This window comes from Marmota monax, unplaced genomic scaffold (assembly GCF_021218885.2).
Source record: "Marmota monax isolate L192 unplaced genomic scaffold, Marmota_monax_Labrador192_F-V1.1 WCK01_AAM20220418_F8-fsc00042, whole genome shotgun sequence".
Classification (NCBI taxonomy): Eukaryota; Metazoa; Chordata; class Mammalia; order Rodentia; family Sciuridae; genus Marmota; species Marmota monax.
In genome coordinates this window covers 4,078,697-4,094,255 of record NW_026693008.1, presented here as the reverse complement: position 1 = coordinate 4,094,255, position 15,559 = coordinate 4,078,697, and the positions used below count along the sequence as shown (strand labels likewise).

The window sequence follows — 15,559 nt, the reverse complement described above, 5'->3', positions numbered from 1 at the left end:
TCTATGGTTCCCGTAATTACATGAGACTTAGGAGCATCAATGTCTGTGCTTATGGATTGGTGTCTTAGGCAAAGAGAGTATTAGGGAGGTTTTTGCTTCTCTGAGTCCCATTTGCTAACCTTGGTGGGTACCTGAATTCTAGCTAGGGTTATGTGGGTGTATGGAGGGCGAGTTCACTGGGTCACAAAGACATATCTGCCACTCACCACTGGTGAAAACCAACACACACCAACAGATACACAAAATGCAATTTGGGGACTTCTTTCTCAGGAATACTTTTTAGCATCAAACGGCATAGTCTATATTTGATGTAGTTATAGGTACAGAATATAAAAACACAGCTGTTTTCTTTTGGGTTTTTAACCAGAGAATCCCTGTGTAAAACCCAAAGTCCTGGCTGAGCATGGTGGCGCACGCCTATAATCCCAGTAGCTTCGGAGGCTGAGACAGGAGGATTGTGAGTTCAAAACCAGCCTCATGGCGAGGTGCTAAGCAACTTAGAGAGACCCTGTGTTTAAATAAAATACAAAAGAGGGCTGGGGATGGGGCTCAGTGGTGGAGTACCTCAGAGTTCAATTCCTGGTACCCCCTCTCCCCCCAAAATAACCCCCAACATCCTAGATGAGGATGACATTTGATCAGCCAGGATGTAAACTCTAAAATGAGGACTGAAGCCATCAGGATCACCTGTGAAATCCTCTATAAACTGGATTTGTTGTGCCCAGCAAAGTGGCTAAGTACCCGGCAAATGTTGATTTAAGAAGAGTGAGTTTGTGGCTTCATGGCCTTGAGGGTGGGCAGGTACCTGGCTGGGGGTCAGTGTAGTCCACAGTGTAGCCATCCAGTTGTAGAAGTTCCTGAGGCTCAGCTTTCTTCTCACGATAACTGCACATGGCAAATGTGTACTGACTGACCTGGGAAGGAAAAGCAGATTGTGAGGTTGTTCTTTTAAAGCTCATCTGCCCCAGAGAGACCCTCCCCATTTGACCACAGCCTCTCCCCTGAAACTCTGGACTCAATAGCTGGGTTCAAATCAAGTTTGGTCACCTTCTGGCTGTGTGTCTTTGAGCAAGTTACTTAACCTCTCTAGTCCACCATCACCTCATCTGTAGCTTAGGTATGATCTTAACATCTACTACACTGGCTTATGGCGAGTATTGAATGGGTTCACACATGCATTAGAATCTGATCTTGGCACTTAGAAAGTACTTCAGAATGGCACATTATTATCATCATCATTGTTCTAATTATACCTGAGTTAAGATATATGCAATTGCCATTTTTTTGGGGGGGGGCATTACCAAGGATTGAACTCAGGGGCATTTGACCACTGAGCCACATCCTCCACCTTATTTTGTATTTTATTTAGAAACAGGGCCTCACTGAGTTGCTTAGGGTCTTGCTAAATTGCTGAGGCTGGCTTTGAACTCCTGATCTTCCTGCCTCAGCTCCTGAGCTGCTGGGGTTACAGGTGTGCACCACCAGGGCTCTTGCACTTGTCATTTTTGTGGAGCAAAGCTGGTTGAATGGAGGCAATTTGTAGGTTCTCCCTAATAAGACCAGGGCCCTGTCTGACGCTGCCACACACACTTGCAGACACAGGTGAGAGACTAGGCATTGACTCAGCCTAAGCAGCATTTTAGTTGTGCAGGCCTATTCTCAGCATCAAGCTCTGCAGGTCTTTTTCTGCTCCCACTCTCACCGCAGGAGTGTTCTGGGTTGCTTCAGTCTTCTCTTCATCTCAGACAAGCACAGTTGTGACACGCTGTCACAAGCAATGAGCGCTCCATCGCTAGGTGCTGGTCACAGTGGAACAATCCCCAGCCCCCGACGGCCCCTGTCACTGGTGCCCTAAGTGGCAGCCCTCACTCTGCCCGATGTGCAGTGTCCCTGCCAGGGCAGGGTGGGCGTGCAAGGCTGCGGGGCCACCTTCAGGACCCTGTCGTCCTGTCACCGTGCATCCAGACCCAGCCTGGATTCTTCGCGTCTCTCCCTCGGGCCCACCCCAGCTGGCGGGTGAGCTCGCAGGCAGAGTTACCAGCCGTGGCTGTCAGATGTCACCCCTTTATTCAAGGAGACATTTTCGAAGTGAACTTTGATCCCAGCTGGGGACAATTTTAGTCTCCTCAATGGTGAGGTTAGTCTTTTTTTTTTTTAAATGACAATAAGAAATGGGTGTTCTTCAGCCCCATAAGCATCTCCCGGGCTGTCCCATCTTGAAATTCACGGTGCAGGATGAAAGGTGTTCTCAAAAATATGTTCCGGTGGGTTGGATTGTGTGTTGCTGCCCTCTGTTGGTTCCTGATGAAAACTTTACCTTCCCACTCAACTTTCCTTATAACACAGGAGTCCAAGAACCTGTTCCTGACATTGTCAAGACCCTGATGGGTCCTATGGGCAATAGAAGGTCAGATTCCAAGAGACACTTGGTAAGGGAACCTGAATTAATTTGCAGTAATAAATAGAATGACAACAACATCTCCTGCTTCAAAAGTGTCAGGTATGCAGGACTCGACTCCCATCCCAGCTCCATAAGCCCCTGAGTTCCCATCTGATTTGTATTTTATTATTGCTTGAGAATTATGGAGTGTGGTGTGCTGGGGATCGAACCCAGGGCCTTGTGCATGTGAGACAAACACTCTACCATCTGAGCTATAGCCCCAGCCTACTTTTTGCACTCTCAACGTATGTATTTATGTAAGCATCTTCCTTGTATTTTGTACTTACATTCTAATATTGCGTAGCTCAGCGGGTCTATTTGCCTAGTAGATTATAAATCCTTTCAAGGTGGGACCCTGGGTTCCTGAATCTTGGTTCTCTTAAAAAAAAAAAAAAACCCACAAAAGCTACCATATAATGGACATTCCCCAATTACATCTGATTGGTTCTAGAGAGGTGGACAGGTCAGTGACATTTCCCCTGAAGTTAAATGTCACTCCACGCACAGCACCTGGGGGTTCCAACCTGTGACTGATCCTCTGGATGGCACACTGACAGGTCACCTGCAGATGGTGATCACAGATGCTGCTGAATGGTTCAATGGGGATTTATGCCTGTTATTTCATCAGGCGACGTGAAAGATGATATAGTTCATTAATACGATTAGTCAGAGAGGTGCTAATATTCACTTGCGATTAGAAAAATATCACAACAGAAGGGTGTTATTACAAAATTCTTGCATTTACTATTACTGCACTGTTGGGGCTTTTTCCTTTTGGTTTTGGTGGCTTGCTGCTTGTACCGCTGTCTGCTGCTGCCCTCTTCTGGCTAGACTGTGAAGTTGCGCCTGGCAAACTGATGGAGTTTGGTTTCTTAAGATCCCTTTAGAAACAGGATTGATTTCTTTAGAAATATGAGTTGATTTATTAAGAGCGTATGTTTTTTACTGAGGATCTGGAAATTTAGGACATAAAGGAAGATAGAAGGATATTTGACTGATTCTAATTTTTGCAAATATGGGGGGAAACTTTGTTTTTCTACAGTGCTTGAAGGGAGGGGGCATGGCAAAGATTTAGGAACTTTTGCTTGTTAAATTTCCATAAGACTCACTAAGTGAAAGCTATTTACAGTGAAATGCATACTTTCTCTCACAGTAAAAGTTCTTAAAAATTGCATTTTGATGAAAGGTTAATGAGACAGCGCCAATGTCACTGGCAGAGCTTAGAATGCATCTTAGAAGTCAGAGTCAGTCACCCCACCCCTGTCCCAGAGGCTGACGGGGAGAGGGAGGGAGCTCAGAGGAGAGCAAACCTCTCTGACAGTGCCCTATAGAGAGAGGGCTTAAAGGGCGAGGGTTTTGACACCACTGGGATTTTTAGCTGTATATAACTTCTTGTGAAATCAAGGATGGGGTGTTGGGACTTCAGATTTTTTTTTTTTTGTACCAGGGATTGAACTCAGGGACATTTAACCACTGAGCGGCATCCCCAGTCCTGTTTTTGTATTTTGTTTAGACACAGGGTCTCACTGAATTGCTTAGTGCCTCACTAAGTTGCTGAGGTTGGCTTTGAACTCATGATCCTCCTGCCTCAGCCTCCTGAGCCACTGGGATTTCAGGCATGTGCCACTGTGCTTGGCAAGGACTTTTAAAATTTAATCTTTCTAGTACTGGGGATTGAATCACTAGGGGTGCTCTACCACTGAGCTACCTCCACAGTCTTTTATTATTTTATGTATTTATTTATTTATTTATTTTGCAAGGCAGGGGGTTTACCAAGTTTCTTTAATGGTAAAAATTAAAGTACTTAAGTGGATATTTTGGTACAACTTGTAGAAAAGATAACCCCAATATGCATACACTGCCTTGATGACCAGGGAGGTTATTTGGTGGCTATGGAGAAGTCAGTCTAAGGTTTAGCTCTCATTATCACTGTCTCCCAGGGTGTGCTTGTATTATGGTTGGGATGTGAGGTGTCCCCCAAAAGCTCACGTGTGAGACAGTGCAAGAAACATTGAGAGATGAAATGACTGGGTTGTGAGAGCCTTAACCCAACCAGTGAAGAATCCCTGGTGGGATTAGCTGAGTGGTGGCTGGAGGCAGGTGGGTGTGGCTGGAGGAGGGGGCATTGGGGCGTGGCTTTGGGGTCTCTATTTGTCTCTGGAGAGTGGAGTCTCTCTCTGCTTCCTGATCACCATGTGAGCTGCTTCCCTCCACCACACTCTTCCTCCATGATGTCCTGCCTCCCCTCGAGCCCTGAGGAATGGAGCCTGCTGTCTGTGGACTGGGACCTCTGAAACCGTGAGCCCCAAATAAACTTTTCCTCCCATATGATTGTTCTTGTCAGGTCTTTTGGTCACAACAGCAAAAAACTGATTAAAACAGCTTGTCAAAGAGATATTCTGCCACCCCAGATTCTGGGGCTCCCATCTTGCACAAATTGGTTACACGGTCAACCCATTTCTTTGATGGCTATCACCTGCTCATTCAGGTAAAGAGTCTCCATGAAGTCACACAAAGCTGGGGTCCATTTTGTCAGTGGCCAGTTTGTGCAGTCCCAGCAGTGACTGGCTGACCCTTTTTTTCCCAAGAGCCAAGCACATTCCCTGGCATTCAGCTGACTCTCCCAGTCCTCATGGCCTGGTTTCGTGACATCCTGAAGGAAGATTTGACCACCTGGTGGGGTCCCTCCTTGGTTCTGCAGCCCCATCCGTTTTCAACATGTTAAGTTCTTGGCAAAGTTCTTCAAAGCCACATCATCACAGTCCAAGCAGTAAGACACAAACAGGTCAGAGGCTTAGAGCTCCATGAAGATCTGGCAGTTGATGGTGGCCTCTGGGTCCCAGAGGCAGTTCTAGTGCATCTGTGAGGTGGACGTGGTCTACCTGGCTGGCAGCTGCGAGGCACGGGGGTTGGGTCAGTTCAAGGGTGTCGTGCGGAGGTAGTGAAGGGTTGCTGGCTCTGAGTGGCTGGCCGGGGCTTGATGGAGGTTGGGTCCCAGCACAGTTGAAGCAAGAAACCGCAAGAACTCTCAGGGTAGAGTATCTCTTCGTTTTTTTTATTTTGAGACAGAGCCTTGCTAAAATGCTGAGGCTGGCCTCAAACTTCTGATCCCCCTGCCTCGGCCTCCCAAGCTGCTGGATTACTGATGTGTGCCACTCACTGCACCTGCTGGCTGTTGGGACTTCTGAGGGGATGGTCATAAAGGCTTTATTGAAAAAATGGCTGTAGCTTTGATTCATGGGGAACACTTTAGCTCTCTGCCAGATACCTGTTTAAAGTAGAAAAGGTGACCTGGAGCCTCCTGTGGCCACCTGCAGTAGTGCATTGTGTGTGTTGGGATGGGGAAAAGTTACAAATAGGCAGATTCTTTAAGTCAGACCAATTGGATCAGTTTCCCAGGTCAGGGGCTGGGGCCTACCTCAGGGTAGAGTGATGACCTGGAGGCCCTGGGTTCTAAGGCCAACACCAAAAACCAGAACACCCCCCCACCACCAAAAAAAAAAAAAAAAAAGCAAAACAAACTCAGGTCAGGGTGAGGTTTGATAATCTACATTTTTATAACTGTCTCAGATATTTCTATTTTCGTTTTCTTTTTTGGTACTGGGGATTGAGCCCAGGGATGCTTAACCACTGAGCCACATCCCCAGCCCTTTTTATTTTTTGAGACTTGCTGAGTTGCTGGGGCTGGCTTTGAACTTGGATCCTCCTGCCTCAGCCTCCTGAGCCACTGGGATTATGTCTCAGATGTTTCTTAATGTATACTTACATTTGAGATTCACTGTTCTAACATACAGGATCTATCCAAAACCTTTGAGATTGCCCCTGAGTTTCCAGTGTATTTATCAAGCACAATCCAGTTGTGATTTAACAAGGTTGGCCCTTTCTTGTCTCTGAAGTTCCTTCCCCTTCTGTCTATAAAAGATTAAAATACTTGGATGTATAACTTAACAGTGGGATACATTTTTTTTTCTAAATTCCCTATTCTTGCTGTTCCTTGAGAATTAATCAGTGGTTGCTTTTACTGGCTCTGGTTACCAGTTTTTGCTCAAAGTCCATATATGTGTATTTTAGAAATGAGTTCTTTATTATGGCTCATTTGCTCATTCAGTAAATACTTAGGTATTGAGTTTGTTGCGGGAAAATAAAGATGCAGAAACCCAGACATGATTTCTACCCTTGTGTCAAGCACAGATGCTAATCACATTATTTCAGACTAGTGTTATTTTAATAGTGACAAATAATAACAGGAGAGGTCCTGTTTAGGAGTCTTGTTATGGAAGTTAGTTCCTAAGGCAACATGGTGGAAATTTGGGCCTACTTTTCTTCTATTAGGTGTAGACTCTCTGTTCTAGTGCTTACCTCTTTGACCCACTTTCAGTTGAGTTTTGTGCAGGGTGAAAGATAGGGGTTGAATTTCATTTTGCTACATATGCATTTCCAGTTTCCCCAGCACCATTGGTTGAAGAGGCTATTTTTTCCTCCAATGTATGTTTTGGTGCCTTTTTCTGGTATGAGATAACTGTATTTATGTGGGTTTGTTTCTGTGTCTTCTGTACCATTGGTCTATGTGTCTGTTTTGGTGACAATACCATGCTGTTTTTGTTACTGTGGCTCTGTAGTATAATTTAAGCTCTGGTAAGGTACTGTGAGACCTAAGGATATGGCCTGCTTGGTGGTTGGACAAAGTATTCATGAAGTAGCTGAATGACTGAACCAAGATTTGAGGATGGACAAATTTTTATGGTATGAGGCACCCAACTGCTGGGGACTAAGGACCATTTGTAACGTGACATGATTGTGAACAAAGGATTATAACATGTCAATCCCAGACTCCTGACTGACGTCAAGAAGGCCATCTGGCATGGTAGAGGAGGCATATTTTTGGAGCTGTACAGGCTGGATTTGATTTTCAGACCCATTAAGTTTCTACAAGCTGTGTAACCCCAGACAGTCCACATAATTTTGCTATGACACAGTTTCCTTATCTTTAAATGGGTATGAGTTTTTGGTAGTGTTGGGGATCGAATCCAGGGCCTTGTGCATGCTTGGGTTCAACACCCCTCTGAAGATGTCCTTTGTCCCTGGCTATAAGGATACCTCTTTATCATCCATCATTTTCTTCCCCTAGTATTTGAATTAGGCAGGGATCTCATGTAGGGAGGATTTAAATACTTGTGTATAAGAAACACCAAAGTAGACTGTTGGTCAGGGGATACTGATATTGGATGTCCTCTCTTTCTTTTAGGGTTTTCAAACAATTTCCTCTGTATTAAATTTTTTATTAATATTTTTTTTGTTCTGGTGGACACAGTATCTTTATTTTACTTTATGTGGTGCTGAGGATCGAACCCAGTGCCTCACACATGCTAGGCGAGTGCTCTACCTCTGAGCCACAACCACAACCCATGTATTAAATTTAATGTATAAAATCACAAGTATTTTGGGAATTATGGGTTGCCAACTCTATAAAATAGATTCCATAAGACATAACATCTGAACTGAGAGGAACAAAGATACAGAAAGTCATTTGGGTCAATAACTATTCTATTTCATGTTTTTTTTTATAATGTCCCCCCAACATATCCCACTGAGGCTGCCTGGGAGACCAGGGAAGATTTAGGGGAGTCTGCTCCCTTCCCAGCTCCCACGCCTTATCACAGATTTGACCAGACTGGGTCTTCTAATTTCACTTTAGCATTTCGAGTGTCAGTGTGGCTAAAAACAAAACAAAACAAAACTAGAAATCATTGTCATGTCCAACAAATGATATTCTTCACTGCATGCAGCTACTGGGGGGCCTATCTTCACTGCCTGGATGGCCATTCATTTTTCAAACAACTTGGCCCATTTTTGCTTCCTCTGAATTGGGCCAGGATGGGTGACCTTGAACTTGTCTCCTGTAGCCCTGTTGTCAACTGAGGTTGTTTTAAAGGGAGTGGATCTTTTTTTTTTTCTCTTTATCATTTTGATACAGTGCTTTTCAATGGGATCACATAAACTGGGGAGAAGAAAAAAATGGAAAAATCCCCCAAATAATACAAATGCTATTTTTTAGGTAGGCCACCAAAATTGGATTTAGGCATTGTTGCAATAAATAAATAGGGCAGAGATGGAGACAGAAGACCTGAGTTCTCATACAGGCTCCCCATTACCTTGGTGATGATGGGGCTGTCATGTCACCTCTGCAGGTCCCTGAGAGTGTAAGGAAGGAATTTGATTTAGGTTAAAATGGAATATTTAACCTGGGGGATGGAGGCACCCAGTGCACCTCAATGGCTCTTCAAAATGAATCAGAATCTGACTTGCATGAAAAAAACCTCACAAAATCCTGAAATTCGTCTCTTCTGCCTTTCTAGGAAAACCGCCGAGCCTTAGATGCCCTTTTATGATTTTCAGAAGTGAGCACACAGCTTGCTTTGGAGCTACTGTGTGATTCTCATCTTCTCTTGGAGGAAGGCTCAGTGTGAAGGGCCTAAAACATCTGTGTTCCAGTTGCACAGCCTAAAAAAAAAATCCTTCTCTCCTTCTCGGTCCAGCACAGATTGCACAGACACGGCTCCGCTGAGATTTTTGGCCCATTTCCTCTTGCTGTTTTCCTAAAGAGTTTCCCCCTCTAAAGTCTCTTCCAAAGTAAGAGATCAGCGAAGTCTTCTAAGCACTTTGTCATTGGGAAGATTCCTGGTGGAAAGTCACGCATCCTGTGGAGCATTTGCTCGTGGCCTCAGGGTGGATGGGAGATCCATACCATGGGACAAGGGTCACTTGTCCAGTTCCTCTGGGAAGATATCTCACCCACTGTCCAGGCCATGTGCTCTGTCTTTTCTCAGAACCAGCCAGGCATTGCCTGAGTTCTTCTTCTCTCTGTTTCTTCCTGTTCCTCCAAACAGGTCCCGGATGCCCATACCAGACACTGGCTAGGAAGTGTGTATAGGTGTGGTGGCAAAGGGAAGGCCAGAGGTGAATCAGAAACAGAACTGGTCTTGAAATAGCACAACGCCTACTTGGGGAGGCCAGGCACCCTCCCAAGGGATTCTAAGAGAAGGTGCTTTGCCAAAATCACAGGAAACACCGAGGGGCAAGAATTACCCCCATCCAGCATCGCTTCTTTCCTTGGGCCTGCCTCTCTATTTACACTGTGCTGTCTTTAAAGCAGACATTGGCTGTTTTTGCCTGCCCAGCGCCCATTTCTGGGCATCCTCAGTTTGCACTGGAAATAGCCCACTAGGATCATCAGTCAAAATGCAACCCCTTCCCCTTGCTAAAAGTCGGGTGCATGACCCACACTGGATCAATCTGATTCTCTCTGGAATTTGACCCTCCAGTGGAGTGATGCAGAATAGAAAATGGTCAGAACCCATTTGACCTAGGACCACACTCGTGACACCCTGGACTTCAGCTTTTTCAAGAATCCTGGGTGCCACCTGCAACCCTTCTAGTACATTCATTTCTTTTCTTTTTTAAAAAACTTAATTAGCTGAGTCTATTTCTGCTGTTTGTATATTAAAAACCCTAACCAATGACCTTTCTGGAAGTGAGACCAGACTTCTTAGTTCTCGTCTATGTCCTCTCAATGTGCCCTGCACAAAGCAGGGGCTCAGTAAGTATTGGTAAGTTGACAGACTGATGGAACGCATCTCAGAATGGAATGTCTTCCATGGCTTAATTAAGGGTTATTTTTGGGGATGGGGACCATTCCCAAATTTTCCTTCTGGCTAATTTACTTTATGGTTTTGCTTTACCTTGTAGCAATTATGAAAGCAAAGATGGCTTCTTGCTTATAAGCAGAGAGCTACATTTTGCTTTAGTGGAAGAAAAGGTATTTGAGTAGTAGAAGAGTGGAAGTTCAGGGTTGGTGGAACTTTCAAGGTCACTTAGACCTAGAAGGGTGCTGCTTTATAGTGAGATTTCATGATTGGTAGTATTCTCAATACTAGCCAAGTAACTCAGTGAGCCCCACTTGTCACTGAATTACAAGTTGGCTCACTCTGTGACGTCTTTCCAAGTACAGCTTACATTAAAAGTTTGCAAACCAAATGGCAGTGCATATACTCTGGGGGAGCCTGCAAATTGTAAATAAATAATGGCGAATTCTTTTGTAACTAAAAGATCCTGATACAAAAAATAAATTTTTTTAAAAAAGGCTTTTCAAGGATATACTATTACTATTTCTGAAAAACTTCTGTCTTAGAAACAACACTCAAGAGAACCAAGATAGTCTTTTTATATTACCATGTATCATTAATAGCACTATATACATCTGCCTCAGTAGCTATAGATGCACAGGTGTTCCTCATAGAATTGTTCTTTTTTTGGTACTAGAGATTGAACCCAGGTGTGCTTAACCACTGATCCACATCCCCATCCTTTTTCAGATTTTCTTTAGAGTCAGGGTCTCACTGAGTTGCTTAGGGCCTTGCTAAGTTGCTGAGGCTGGCTTTGATCTCGAGATCTTCCTGCCTCAGCCTCCCAAGCTGCTGGGATATCAGGACAGCATTGTTAATAATAACCCACATTGAGAAAGCCCAGAAGTCCATCAAAAAGGGAAAATTCTACAGGGTACGGATCCAGAACTAAATGCAGATGGAGCCAGAGCTATATGTGTAAATGTGGAAAAATGTCTATAATAGCTGGTATGAATAAGTTGTGGAGACACAGGAAGACTTCGGTTAGCTTTGATCTGGAAAAAAATATTTTATCAAACATGCTTATGGGGGCATTGCTGAAGGCTTTTGAAAGCCCCCTCACCAAGAGAGTGAAGTATTCTCCTCCAGATAATTCCAAATCGAATCTATTAAATAATAAAATAGACGCAAAAAGTCCAGCTGAATTTTGATCTTGCTCATCATGCCTACCTCAGGGCTTTTAGAAATACCAAATTACTTGAAGACAATGTCAGTGTCCCTGCTGTCTTAATCAGACACATGTTGGCTCCTTCCTGGGGTCCTCCTCCATCCCTGCCAGAGAACTGGGCAGAGTGGGGCCTTCTCTCCTTATTTATTTGATATACTTCTGTATTGTTAGAATGAAAAAAAAAATAACAGGCATTCCTTGATTTTTAAAAAAATGTTAAAGTGATACAAAAAGGAAAAAGAGCAAGAGGGAGCCTTCTAGGTATTAGAAATGTTTGTTTCCGTCTTTGAACGGTGTTTACATGGATACATCATCTGTAAAAATTTATCCAGCACAATGTTTGAGCTTTGTGTCCTGTATGTAAGCTACACCTCAGTGAAAAAGCATTCATTCTTCCTTGCACATCTTTATTGCGGACAGCTCTTAAGACTGAGTTAAAGAGTTACCTGCACCAACACAAAAAACCTTTTCTTCCATCTCTTCCAGACATTCTTACCGATGGCCCATAAATACCTAGGGGAAAGAGAAAGACCAGAGCCGCATTAATGTGTGAGTGAGAGCACAGGAGAACACACTTTACCAGGAAGCCTGGTGTTCCTTCACCGGAAATGCAGGAGCCCAGGAGCAGAATGCAGATTTAGGAGCTCTAGATAGTAGAGAACAAGGAGCAGCAGGCCGGGTTCACTTCCATGGACAGGAGGAGCTGTGTCCCAACATCAGACTCGAATCAGATGCATTGACTGATCCCAGAAAGCACCTTGGAAAACCACCTGGTGACTTAATGTGTTTATGTGCTAAAAAGTCTTTTAGGTAGGGAATTTCCTGAAAGATATTGTGCAAGGCTGGTGTGTGTGTGGGGGGTGGAGTGCAAAATCTCACAATTCTGCCTGTGTCACCTCTTGCCAGGCGTCCTTCAGGAAAACCTTCCCTTGCTATCCTTTGCTCTAATTCTGGCAAATGCGAGAAAAGCATATTACAGGAAGGAAGTTCCATACCAAGGAAGGGCATCTCCCTTTTCCAAATGTTCTTCTGTTGGTGGAAATTTGTCTTTATATAGAAAAGCGAGATAAGAAGCAATGTTAAAAACTATAGAGGCATAGCTCAAAGCACTCTGGAGATTTTCAGATCACGGTTACTAATTCCCCATTGGGCATGTGGACCCTGCACATTGACCTGGAAGTGATAAAGGAGGTGAGCCTGGCTCTTGGCAGACTCTCCAGATTGAAGGGAGGAGAGAGATCTGGTGCCACTCAGATACATCCAAATTCTCCAGTTGCACAACTGGCATCACCTGCTAACATACACCCACTGGACAACTTCTAAACCTTCATTCACCTAGAAGCAGACTGAATTTCCATTTTGGAACATAAGGAAGAATGCACCTAAATAAAATTTTGACTCTCTGATTTGTTTTAGGAGCTCTTAGGCCCTCCCCGCTTGCCCACCCCCCCCCCCACACCCCTGCAAAATCAACTCAGAATGTCAAGACAGAAACCTGGAGTCATCCCGGGTCCCTTTGTTTCCTCATGCTTATTCCTCAGTTTCCAAGTGCAATGGATTTTCTACCTTCTGGAAAATTCTATCTGCTGGAAAGTTTCTCCCTGGCTCAATCTTCTACTTCCCACTTCCACGATTCTAGTCCCTACCCATGATTTTTGCTTCTGGGGACAACAAAATAATCCTCTTAATTAGTTTCAGGCATACAGGAAGGATTTCCATCCAGTTCCTGACCATGAGATGAACCCCACCATCTGCAAATTCTCTTACACCAACTCCCTGTGCAAACTCTCTCAGTGGGTCTCCCCTGTCCACATGCAAGAGCCCCAAATGATGGCCTCTCACTTTCCACTCTCATGGCTTGGCTCACATCTGTCTACCTAGTGTATGATTTACTTGATGCTTTTTTCTTTAAATTGACTTACCTAACATGAATTGATTTATTTTGAAGGGAAATTTTATGGCATAGACTTGACACACCATATAGCAAACATTAGAATGCCTAAGTATTTATTTAATGCATGCTAGTCTGCATGTCACTGAAATGATCTTATGTATTGTGGGTGGCACAAATACTTGGGGGACTTCAGCTTAGAGGGATCAGGTCTAGCATCTTGCCCTGGGACAAAACACTCTTCATTTTGTACACCTGCTCATTTCGCCAGACTCAATTTGCCTGGGCTGTATTATCTGGGATTTCTGACCACACAGAATGTTTCACACCTGGTAACTCTGCCATCTTGCTGCTCCTCATGCCAGGGCTTATATTTTTTCTGAATTTAAACCATACCTCCATGTCATCACCTCTGGGGCTTGTGGATAATTCTGCGGTTACAATTATTCCTCTGCTATGATTTCCATCATATTTATTGTCCCTCTGGGACTGCTAGCTCTTTGAGGGCAGGAAGCCTGGTCCTTCTTTCTAAATTCCTGGTCTAGAGTCTTGTTTTTCCTTCTCAAATCCTAACATTTCCTGATACTGGGTAAGTGGTTGATGGCTGTTTGTTATGTTTCATTTGGTTTTGAGTGCTATGCTTTTGAGAAACCAGAGCAATCTTTATAAATATTTTGATGAGATTTTAAAATGCCATCTATAAACACGCAATCCATCACCGTGCTTTTTGTGCTTTCCTTCCAAAGTATACCCCACCTCTTTCCAGCCCCAATTCGAGTCCCAGTCAAGTCACACCATCCTCATGTGGACCATGACAGAGGCCTCCTTTCTTTCCTCCTTAATCTTGCCCCTATGCTGCATTCATTACACAGTAGCTGGACTGATTTTTCTAAAAGGGTAAATCAATACACTCATTTTAGTTAAGGATGGAAGGGTTTTTGCAGGGGAGGTACTGGGGATTGAACTCAGGACTCATAGGCACTCAAACACCGAGCCACATCCCCAGCCCTATCTTGTATTTTATTAGAGACAGGGTCTCACTGAGTTGCCTAGGGCCTCGCTAAGTTGCTGAGGCTGGCCTTGAACTTGAGATCCTCCTGCCTCAACCTCCTGAGCTGCCGGGATTACAGGCGTATGCCACGGTGCCTGGTCACAATTATATTTCTATTTAAGATGATCACATCAGCTGCTGGGTAGAGAATGCCCTACAGGTAGAAGGGGCAAGACAGAAAATGGAGAGACCAGGGGGAGACAGTGGCAGGGGATCAGGCAAGAACAGATGGGGGCTGGAGTGAAGCTGAGGTTCACCATCCAGCAAGGCTGGATGGCTGGAAAGTTTATTAGCCCCAAGCTACTGCCAAGGCCAACTTCCAATGTCATTTCATGGAACACCTAGCTGTTCTGATCAGTATTCTTAGCCTTTTTGAAATGATAATGTCTTCATGGCAGAAATGGACACAAAAGAGATATTATGGTTTGGACGTGCGTGTGCATCGTTTTATGTGTGAGATGATGCAGGAGCATTTGGAGGTGAAATGATTAGATTATGGGAGTTGCAACCTAATCAGTAGGTTGATCCAGTGATATGGATTAACTAGGTGGTAGCTGTAGACAGGCAGGGTTTAGTTGGAGGACCGTCACAGAAGGTGTGCCTTTGGGGTTTATAATGTATCTGGTGAGTGAAGCCTCTGTCTCTCTGCTTCCTGATCATGTCCTGAGTTGCTTTCCTCCTCCACACTGTTCTGCCATGAGGTTCTGCCTCACCTTGAGACCCAAGGAATGGACTGAGACCTCTGAAACCATGAGCCAGATAAACTTTTCCTCCTCTAAAAACTTGCAAATCCTCCTGCCTCAGCCTTCTGAGCCACTGGGATTACAGGCATGTGCCACTGCGCCCGGCTACCTTTCTTGTTGCTCTGTAGAACAAGGGCAGCTATGGCTCCTTGCTCATGGGGTTGTTGTGAGGAGACAATGAGACAGCGCTTGTGGAATATAAGCATGAGTTAGGGTAAGAGGTAGATACACGAAAAATATTAATTTAGTATGAAATATCTGTGTCCAAAGAAAAATGTATAATTAGCAGTAAATAATCATTAAATCAGTTAAAAAAAATCTCTTCAGACTTTTATACACAGGGAAGTATATTATATAAATATCAAATTAAGAATATGGGGGTTGTGGGGTAATAGCTCAGTGGTACAGCACTTGCCTAGCATAGGCCCTGGGTTTGATCCCCAGTGTCTTAAAAAAGAAAAGAAAATGGGAAAAAATTTTGTATTTTGATTAATAAATGGCTGGTATGATCATAATAGTCTCATTATCTTCCAGAATTTTCTCTTGCAGCTACTAACTATTTACCCTTTCCACTTACCTTGTGT

General features: G+C 44.1%; 1 protein-coding gene across 8 annotated transcripts in view; it reads right to left on the bottom strand.

Moving 5' to 3' along the window:
* Positions 1-15,559, bottom strand: part of Cadps (calcium dependent secretion activator) — a 480,326-nt gene that overhangs the window by 165,423 nt on the left and 299,344 nt on the right. For all 8 annotated transcript variants that reach the window (XM_058582090.1, XM_058582085.1, XM_058582091.1 and 5 more), the window contains exons 9-10: positions 11,737-11,803; positions 806-914 (exon numbers count right to left, since the gene is read on the bottom strand). In XM_058582090.1, the coding sequence (XP_058438073.1) occupies positions 806-914; positions 11,737-11,803 (176 nt within the window). The remainder of the gene's footprint in view (positions 1-805; positions 915-11,736; positions 11,804-15,559) is intronic.